The sequence below is a fragment of the Sorex fumeus genome, unplaced genomic scaffold (genome assembly GCF_029834395.1).
Source record: "Sorex fumeus unplaced genomic scaffold, SorFum_2.1 ptg000019l, whole genome shotgun sequence".
Classification (NCBI taxonomy): domain Eukaryota; kingdom Metazoa; phylum Chordata; class Mammalia; order Eulipotyphla; family Soricidae; genus Sorex; species Sorex fumeus.
Window position 1 is genome coordinate 14,328,110 of NW_026606076.1, and position 10,859 is coordinate 14,338,968.

Sequence of the window (10,859 nt, forward strand, 5' to 3'; positions counted from 1 at the left end):
TACCTTATGAATGGCCTACTAAGAAATAAGCATAGACACTAATTCTTTATATTCAGATATCCACATAGACACATAATATTTTGTAGTATGACTGAGTTCTTAAACCCTTGCTGGCATTTCATATTCAAAAAGCACATGTTTGATGTTTAAGTAAAAATGAGAATCTTTCAAGAGTTTCAATGTTAAATCCAAATGTTACTTATTTATTCGGAACCTTTTTGATTAAAACATTGGGAAAGGATGCAAATATTTCTGTCTACTAACATTCGAAACAAGCCCCCCCGCCCCACCGGCACAGGAAGAACCACAGTGGAGAGTTATATGGGCAGAATATCGGTAATGTTGAGAGGGAAGAAACCCAAATAAAGATTATCCATATATTAAATATTTGTAGTTACCTTCAGATTGTTGCTCACATCATATTTCTTCTAAACTTTACCAAATGTGATAGGGACCAATCGCTAAACTATAAATCTAGCACAAATCAATGCTTAAATATTTTGGTTTTGTTCAGAACTATTGGTGTGAAAGAGTTGATTTCTTGTTCTTTTGATTGATGATTTTTGTCCCAATTGATATATGCTCATTATTTAACTCTATGCATTTAAACACTTTAATTCTCATCCATCTACTGTTAGATTTCAAAAATACTTACATATTGTCTTTTATTAAATTTTGTTGACTGTTCTGGGCAATATGTTCTTGGAAATAGTTGTATTTATATATTTCTAAATTTCTCGATTCCATATTTTCTTACTAAATGTTTGCTCAATGGTAGATTTTATACATAGTTTCATTTAATAAATCTGTTCAATATACTGTTCATTTAATACATTTTGCTTACTTTCATCCCATCTAAAAACCCTCTTGTAGGATCAGATTACTATGAGACATAAAACGATAATTACAGTTTATTTGACTATAGGAAAAGACTGTATTAGAATTTTGGTTAACATTCATTCCTTGAGTGGAAAGAGAGTGTCTTTCATCAACTTAGGTGGGGGTCATATTCTCCTCCTCCGCCTCCTCCTCCTCCTCCTCCTCCTCCTCCTCCTCCTCCTCCTCCCCCTCCTCCTCCTCCTCTTCCTCCTCCTCCTCCTCCTCCTCCTCCTTCTCCTCCTCCTGCTGCTGATGCTGCTCTTCTTTTTTTTTAAATTTTTATTGAATCACAGTGAGGTATATTTATAAAGTTCCTCATGATTGGGTTTCAGTCATACAGGGTGTACGTTTCTCACCATCAAATTCCCCGGTTTCCCTTGGACCATCTCCCTTCCCCCAGCCTGCCTCTACAGCAGACAGTTTTCTTCAATCTCTTCTCCCCTTCCTTTCTCCCTCTTCTCCTTTCTCCTCCCTTCTCCTCATCCTCCTCCTCTTCCTCCTTTTTCTCCTCCTTCCCTCCCCCTTCTCCTCCTCCTCCTCCTCCTCCTCCTCCTCCTCCTCCTCCTCCTCCTTCTTCTTCTTCTTCTTCTTCTTCTTCTTCTTCTTCTTCTTCTCCTCCTCCTCCTCCTCCTCCTCCTCCTCCTCCTCCTCCTCCTCCTCTTCTTCTTCTTCTTCTTCTTCTTCTTCTTCTTCTTCTTCTTCTTCTTCTTCTTCTTCTTCTTCTTCTTCTTCTTCTTCTTCTTCTTCTTCTTCTTCTTCTCCTTCTCCTCCTTTTCCTTCTCCTCCCTCTCTCACCCTCTATCTCCCCATGTTTCCACATAAATCTTATAGGCTCAGAACCAGCAGGGAACCTGAACTCATTCTTCCAGGGTGTCTCACATGACACAGATCAGAAATACATCAACAACAGATAATATTAGGGAGGCGATCACATTCAATTCTGGTGATGCCTTTCAGAAACTTTGACAATGTGTAGGTGGAATCTGTTGTCTATGAGACCCTCCCTCTGACTCATATTTCAGCAACAACAGTGGCTGAGAGACCACCTTCTTCCACATTCTCTGACAATACCTCTCTTCACTCTCACTCCTGTTTGCTACTTTTCCACATTTTCTCAAACACCTTCCTCAGAGTTGTTCTCTCTCTCTCTCTCTCTCTCTCTCTCTCTCTCTCTCTCTCTCTCTCTAATCTTTTTTGGGTTACACCGAGCTTTGCACAAGAGTTACTCCTGGCTCATGCACTCCTGGCGGTGCTCAGGGGACCATATGGGATGCCGGAAATTGAACCCGGGATGGCCTTGTGCGAGACAAACGCCCTCCTAGCTGTGCTATTGGTCCATCCAAAGTTCTTAATGGTTGCACTGCACTCAAACATACTTCTCTGCAGACTGGTTCCACTATAGAATCCTTGTTATGCCTGATCAAATGTTACCTGGTATTTTTGTATTTCATAAGCACTTGTAAAGAATAGCAACAAAAAGGAATGCAAGGCTTTCGGGAGTGGCAGCCTGGCCCCGGGAACTGGAGCTGTTGTGTCCCCATCCCCACCCCCCACCTCCACCCCTGCCTCGCCAAGCATGGCAGCCAATTATGACCTCTCTTGGGGGGAAAAAAAAGGGGTGGAGGATGCAAGGTCATCAAAAATGGGCAAAACATTGGCCCTCGATTATAGAAATGAGGAGATCAAGGAAGGAGAGAAATGGAGGGGGTAAAATAAGAAGTGGACAAAGGTCCTAGGGCTTGGGCACACCGGTGGTGCAGAGGTGAGGTACATTCATATATCTAAATCAGGGAGACAACAATACTGATAACATTGGTCAGTGGAACCTACACTAAAAAACAAAACTTTTAAATGTTCCTGTGAAAGAGGCAGGTAGGTGAAGGGGTTGAAGGGAGCCGGGGGACATGGGGGCAGGGGAACTGACATCGGTGGTGAGATTGGTGATGGAACAGTGGATGCCTGGAACTACGATAAACAATGCTGCAAGTCACAGTGTCTCAAAACAGCATTTGTGGAAAAATCGTCTTCACTCTATATTTTCTATACTTTCTCTTTTAATATCTCTGTGTCATCAGAACATCTTTCATCACCTGAGTTGTTTGATAGCTCTCCTATTTGTGTATTTTATTTCTGTTCATTAGACCATAGTGAGAACTATTATCCGTCATTCAATATCAGTATTTGAATCAGTTTTCAAAGAGCTTATATTGAGTTCATAATTACCAAGTTGGTGCTGGGGAGGTAACTCCAAGGGCTAAAATACTCTTAGGTCCTGAGGTGTATCCATGACAATGCAGGGTCCTCTGAGGGCCAACAGGTGTCTCTGATGGACCCTAACACCACTGGACCTGAAAACTCAAGCCCCATGCTGCCCAATCACCAGATGTAGCTCAAGGCTCATTCAGCATTGCCGGCAAGGGCTTCCAACTAAAATTTTTGTTTACAATAAGATTTCAGCTTTTTTATTATGATATTTCAGAAAAATGGTAGAATATAAAATCTGCTGGAAAAGTTTGAAAGTAAGTGAACATTTATCTCTAAATATGAGACAAGAGTTTCAAAGAAGAGAGAAGATGTGCACACAAAATATTGATGACAAATATTTTTGGTGATGAAAGTATTTCATTAATGTATTTCAAAATAGTTTTGAAATTTTGAGGGTTGAAAGTATGTCTGTATTCAAGATCTGAGGGTTAAAAGTAGGTAAGGGATGTTATTGATAATGTTTCAGTGTCAATATTGCAAATCACAATGCCCCAAAGGGGGAGGAAAGAGAGAGAGAGAGAGAGAGCTCCTACGATAAGGCAGGAAGAAGGTGGGGGAGGGGGACGGAAGGGAACATGGGGACACTGGTGCTGGGAAATGTAAACTTATGAAGGAATAGGTGTTGGAACTCTGACTGAAATCCAATCATAAACAGCTCTGTAAGGGTCTATCTCACAGTGATTCAATTAAAAAGTTAAGAAAAAATATGTCTGTACATTACCTACATCTGGAGAAAAGAAATTCTGTATTTTTTTCACCTTGCAGTTCTCTCTGCCACATGGAACCCAGGAACTTCTCAGAAAACTTGGAATTCCTTCTTCTAGGACTTTCAGAAGAAGCAGAACTACAGCCCCTCATCTTTGGGCTATTCCTGTCCATGTACCTGATCACCGTGCTGGGGAACCTGCTCCTCATCCTGGCCGTCAGCTCAGACCCCCGCCTCCACACGCCCATGTACTTCTTCCTGTCCAACCTGTCCTTTGTGGACATCTGTTTGACGTCCACCACCATCCCCAAGATGCTGCAGAACATCCTGACCCACAGCAAAACCATCACCTATGAAGGATGCATTACCCAGATGTATTTTTTCCTACTCTTTGTAGCGTTGGATGACTTTATCCTGGCTGTGATGGCCTATGACCGCTATGTGGCCATTTGTTACCCCTTGCACTACACGGTCCTCATGAACCCTCGCTTGTGTGTACTGCTGGTTCTGGTGTCCTGGGTCATTAGTGCCCTGCATTCCTTGATAGAAAGTTTAATGGCTTTACGTCTGTCCTTCTGTACAAACTGGGAAATCCCACATTTTTTCTGTGAACTCAAACAGGTGGTTCAACTTGCCTGTACTGATGCTTTTCTGAATATCTTGGTCATGAGTCTTTCAGCTGGAATTCTGGGTGGCGGACCCCTGGCTGGGATCCTTTACTCTTACACTAAGATTGTTTCCTCCATCCATAGGATCTCCTCAGCACAGGGGAAGTATAAAGCCTTTTCCACCTGTGTGTCTCACCTGGCAGTTGTCGCCTTATTTTATTTTACTGGCATAGGTGTATACTTGAGCACTGCTGGCACCCAGAACACACACTCCAGTGCAATAGCGTCAGTGATCTACACCGTGGTTACCCCGATGCTGAACCCCTTCATCTACAGTCTTAGGAACAAAGACATTAAAATGGCCCTGAAAATTCTCTTTGAGAGAGAAACCACCAAAGTTTAGTTGTCTTAAGACTGAAGAAGTTTCTCGATTTTAGGGTACAAGAAACAGAAATTGCAAATCTATTTTTTTCAGCGATCCATGGTATACTTGATACTTTATTTAATTAAAATTTTTTCTTGAGGGAAGGTGATGGGCCACACACACAGTGACGCTCAGGGATCACTACCGATGATATCCAGGGGACCATGCAGTGCCAGGGATACATGGGGTCAGACATATGCAAATGCCTTAACCTGTATACTATCTCTCACGTCCTGCAATTAATTTTTTATTTTTTCATATTTAGACAATTAACATGACTAATTTTTGTTAAGTTATTTTTTTCTCCCGATCACAAAGTTCTTCTCAATTTAATTTTATGTTCTCTTAAATTTTCTCATGTATCTAAATTGTTCGGGAATTTCCATTTAAATCACAAACTACATTGATCTCTTGAAAATAATTTTTCTGGTGGCATAGTTCAACCACCTATTTTGTTCAATTTTAGTTACAGAATAGTAATGGTGGAGAAGCCTGTGTTCTTAGTTGAACACGTTTCCCTTTCTCTACCATGACATATTTCTAAGTAAATTTCTTTCAATAAAATATATTTTGTTTCAAATAAAAGAAGAATGTCATATAATGGTCTATGGAAATCTAAAATTTTCAACTTATATAATTTTAAAACACAGACCAAACTTAAATTTATAATCATATATGAACATTTTCATAATATCTCAGTGACTTAATTTTTATTCTTTATAAGGAGACAGTATTTCTTGGGTAGGTTATATTTAATTGTATAAATTATCACACAGATTCTAACAATTCTCCCAAAATTATTGAGTTAAGCATTATTGAGTAAACAAACTCATCTTTGTTTAAGAAGTAAGTTTTAAGTAGAATTAAGTAAAAAAATGAGTAAAATGTAGGATACAAAATCAACACTGTTTGTCCTCCCATTGTTCATCGATTTTTCTCGAGTGGGCCCAGTAACATCTCCATTTTGAGACTTGCTGTTACTGTGTTTGGTATTGCCGCATGGGCGAGATACTCTCGGTAGCTTGCTGGGCTCTCCAAGAGGAGCAGAGGAATCGAACCCGGCTTGGCAGGGCTGGCTGCATGCAAGGCAAACACCCTACTGCTGTGCTATCGCTCTGAGCCCTTAACACACAAAATTATTCCATTTCTCTGTACAATTTCACTACATGATAAAGAGTATATGAAGCACTTTACAATAGTATAAAATTCTTATAATTCAAATCAAATAAAAGAGTATAAGATATACTTAAGACTGCTATCGAGAAAAGAAACTCAAGAATACATGAACAGGTTGAACTTTTTCATCAAGAATCAGAAGATGCACTATTTTATAAATGAACACACTACTTATAATCATCAATGGATTCTATGAAATCCTTACCAGTATTTCATTTGACAGTTGCCACAGAAAGAAATATGTGCAGAATCATGAAGACACTCTGAGACAAAGTAATCTTGACACAACAAAAGGACACCAAGCTTTCTGATTTCAAATAAACCATAGTAATTAAACAACATATACTAAGGCTGGAGTGATAGCAGAGCAGGTAGGGCATTTGCCTTGCATGCGGCCAACCCGGGTTCGATTCCCAGCATTCCATAGGATCCCCCAAGCACCGCCGGGAGCCATTCCTAAGTGCAGAGCCAGGAGTAACCCCTGTGCATCGCTGGGTCTGACCCAAAAAACAAACAAACAAACAAACAAACTCCAGCATATACTAACATAAAAAGGAAACACTTAGCACTATGGAATGCATTGGAGAATTCGGAAAAGTGATTCTGTGCCCATATTGGCAGTCAGAGTTCAACATCAAACTACAGGTAGATGTTCACTGAGAAAGGCATATGTGTTCACAATGGGGAGAGGGTGAGTCCAGAGAAGAGAAGGAACTTGAGTTCCTATTTTACACTGCTCTAAATAGGAATGGATGCTGGTCTTGAACATAAAAATGAAAAGTATTTAAGTACAGGAACAACCAACCCATATTCCTTAACCTATTCCACCTTAGCCTTAGAAATAGATTTTTAGTAACCACATTAAAAACAGCAGCAAATTAAGTAAAATTTCAATTTAATACATTCATCTTGGTTTAAGAAGTACTATTTTACTAGAATAGATGACTATGTAATTTTACCACACTTTCAATATGCCAAACACAGTAACAAGAAGTCTCACAATGGAGACATTACTAGGCCCGCTCGAGCAAATTGATGAACAACTGGAAGACAGGACAGTGTTTTTCAGTACTTTCATTTAAAGTTTTGGTTAATTCATTCATAAATTAGTGAGCTATATTGTGTCACTGGACTATACTACTTTACATAATTAAAGTAAGTCCTAGTAAAGTAAGTAGACCTATTTTTTGTACATGGTACGTATTTTTTGTATGGAACCACTAAGCTTAACCTGCTACCATTCTCACCATAGTTATTCCTTTCCAAAGTTTCATGTTCCTTAAGTATTTTTATTTCTATAGTAGTTGAACTTATATCATCACATGAATGAACTGGACACATAATTAATGGTTTGTATACTTTAGGACAAGCCACTTTTTTTTCAAGTTTGTTTCCACATTTCATTTTCACTTAAGTGCCTCTGGATACCCTTTTCAATCTTATCATGCTGAGCCTTTTATAGAATTTAATTGACCTTTAAATTATTTATTTACTAAAATCATCAACATAACAATAACAAAGTTGAGATTACAAGTTTACAATCATGTGAATATATATGGTTTTGATGCCACATCTTTTCAGGGCAAAGATCTTTGTGGGAAGGGACCCTGGAGCCTATGGCACTTTGGTCACAGTTATCTTCTGGTAATAATAGCCTTTGAAGAGCATAAAACATATACTGCATAAAGAAACTATGGTACACCTACACAATAGAATACTCTGCAGCTGTTAGAAAGAATGAAGTCGTGAAATTTGCTTATAAATGTATTGACATGGAGAGTATCATGTTGAATGAAATGAGTAAGAAGGAGAGGGGCAGGTATAGAGTGACTGCATTCATTTGTGGGATATATATATATATATATATATATATATATATATATATAGAGAGAGAGAGAGAGAGAGAGAGAATATGAGACTAATATCCAAGGTGAGAGCAAACAAGGGTTAGAAGGACAGGTCAATGGTTGGAAGCTTGCCACAAGAGTCTGTGTAGGTTGAAGTCTACAAGTAAAGGGATACACTTGATAACCTTTCATTATCTGTATTGCAAACCATAAGGTCCAAAAGGAGAGAGAGAGAGAGAGAGACAGAGACAGAGACAGAGACAGAGAGAGAGAGTACCTTCTATAAAGTAAAGTAAAGTAAAGTAAAGTAAAGTAAAGTAAAGGCCCTCCCGTTGATCATCGATTTACTCGAGCGGGCCCAGTAACGTCTCCATTGGAGACTTTGTTGTTACTGTGTCTGGCATATCGAATACTCTCAGTAGCTGGATAGGGTGGGAACAGGAGGGAAACTGGGACCACTGGTGGTGAAAAAAATATATTGGAACATTATATGACTGACATCCAATCATGAACTTTGTAAATGTCTATTTCACTGTGATCCCATTTTTAAAAAAATTAATTTAATTTAAAAAACACATACCATTGTATAAACCAATATTCTTTCAGGTACAGTTTGTCAGTATCAGACTATTAGACTGGTGACAAGTCAGGTGTTAAAGTTATGTCCATAAAGATACAATTATTGTAAACCAAAGTATCAGTAAGTTTAAACATATTTATAGGAATTCCATTCTGAAATTCAAAATATGATGGTCTGGAAATTCAAACACATGGAAATCAAAAGATACTTCTAAGAAGCATTATGCATAATGCAGAACATGGAACCAACAAAATGCTTCCCAACAAAAAAGCAGAAAAAAAAATCCCTCATACCTGGGAAATGTGCAGGTCAGGTTGTAGACTAATGTAATAGACTGAATAAATTATTTTAATAGCACAGCAGGTAGGGCATCTGCCTTGCACGCAGCCAACATGGCCGACCCGAGTTCGATTCCTCCGCCCCTCTCGGAGAGCCCGGCAAGCTACCGAGAGTATTCGATATGCCAGACACAGTAACAACAAAGTCTCCAATGGAGACGTTACTGGGCCCGCTCGAGCAAATCGACGATCAACGGGAGGGCCTTTACTTTACTTTTACTTACTAGTCATTTTAATCATGTTTTTCCTATTTAACATTTTTTATTGTATTCTAATTTAGAATTAAATCAGACTTCTTCATCAAGATCTTGAACGATCGGTTTGAGGCTCTTCGTGTTCCTAGAACGAACAGATGCCATTGGGCTACACTAGCACGTGACAGGGAAAAATGAAGACGTTACTGGCACCCGCTCGAGCAAATCAATGATTAATGGAAAGTCAAGTGATCAAGTGATTGTAGTTTAGATAGCATGATTAACAGAGTGCTAACATTTATGACTCTGATGCACAGCACTACTGGACTTTTCACCACTGTCCTTATGTCACCTCTAGTCTACTCCTCATTCCCTCTGGCCTTTTCCCACATGGCTTAGTAATTAGTCTTTTAATCCAAGATCACAGGTCTGTCATTGTTTCTGACTGCCCATTCCTCTCCTTTGTCCCTCAGTATTACACAGATGAGTGCAATAATCCAGTATTGTATATGGTCCTCCCTCTGATTTATTTACATAACTGATGCCCTCCAGTTCCATTCACACTGAAATAAACTGCTTCATCTTTCCCTTTTTTCTTTCTTTCTTTCTTTCTTTCTTTCTTTCTTTCTTTCTTTCTTTCTTTCTCTTTCTTTCTTTCTTCCTTTCTTCCTTTCTTCCTTTCTTCCTTTCTTCCTCCCTTCTTCCCTTCCTTCCTCCCTTCCTTCCCCCCTCCCTTACTTCCTTCCTCTCTCCATTCCTTTCCTTCCTTCTTTCTTTCCTTCTTTCTTTCTTTCTTTCTTTCTTTCTTTCTTTCTTTCTTTCTTTCTTTCCTTCTTTCCTTCTTTCTTTCTTTCCTTCCTTCCTTCTTTTATTCCTTCTTTCTCCTTCCTTCCTTCTTTCTCTTTCTTCATTTCTTTCTTTCTTTCCTTCTTTCTTTATTCCATCTTTCTTTCTTTCTTTAATTCCTTGCTTAACCTTTCCATTTCTTTTCTCTTTCCTTCTTCCTTTCTTCCTTTCTTTCTTTCTTTCTTTCTTTTTTCCTTCTTTCTTTCTTTCCTTCATTCCTTCCTTCCTTCTTTAATTCCTTCTTTCTCCTTCCTTCCTTCCTTCTTTCTCTTTCTTTCTTTTCTTCCTTTCTTCCTTTCTTTCTTTCCTTCTTTCTTTATTCCTTCTTTCTTTCTTTCTTTCTTTCTTTAATTCCTTGCTTAACCTTTCCATTTTTCTTCTTTCTTTCTTTCTTTCTTTCTTTCTTTCTTTCTTTCTTTCTTTCCTTCTCTCTCCTTCCTTCCTTCCTTCTTCATTCTTTTTCTTTCTTCATTCTCCTTCCTTCCTTTCTTCTCTTCCTTTCTTTCCTTTCTTTCTTTCTTTCTTTCTTTTATTCCTTTCTTCCTTTCTTTCTTTCTTTCCTTCTTTCTTTATTCCTTCTTCTTTCTTTCTTTCTTTCTTTCTTTAATTCCTTGCTTAACCTTTCCATTTCTTTCCTCTTTCTTTCTTTCTTTCCTTCCTTCCTTCTTTCATTCCTTCTTTCTCCTTCCTTCTTCTTTCTCTTTCTTTCTTTCTTTCTTTCTTTTCTTCCTTTCTTCCTTTCTTTCTTTCCTTCTTTCTTTATTCCTTCTTCTTTCTTTCTTTCTTTCTTTCTTTAATTCCTTGCTTAACCTTTCCATTTCTTTTCTTTCTTTCTTTCTTTCTTTCTTTCCTTCTTTCCTTCCTTCCTTCTTTCATTCCTTCTTTCTCCTTCCTTCCTTCCTTCTTTCTCTTTCTTTTCTTCCTTTCTTTCTTTCCTTCTTTATTCCTTCTTTCTTTCTTTCTTTCTTTCCTTCCTTCTTTCCTTCCTTCTCTCTC

At 38.5% G+C, this 10,859-nt stretch overlaps 1 protein-coding gene across 1 annotated transcript; it reads left to right on the forward strand.

Moving 5' to 3' along the window:
- The first annotated feature begins 3,922 nt into the window (after positions 1 to 3,922).
- On the forward strand, positions 3,923 to 4,861 carry LOC130021980 (olfactory receptor-like protein OLF4). The gene has a single exon (XM_056112711.1). It carries the CDS (start codon positions 3,923 to 3,925, stop codon positions 4,859 to 4,861), a length of 939 nt encoding a protein of 312 aa, XP_055968686.1.
- Positions 4,862 to 10,859: the final 5,998 nt, after the last annotated feature.

Excerpts from the sequence above, each read along its gene's own strand:
- LOC130021980 (XM_056112711.1), top strand. The coding sequence starts at position 3,923 with ATGGAACCCAGGAACTTCTCAGAAAACTTGGAATTCCTTCTTCTAGGA.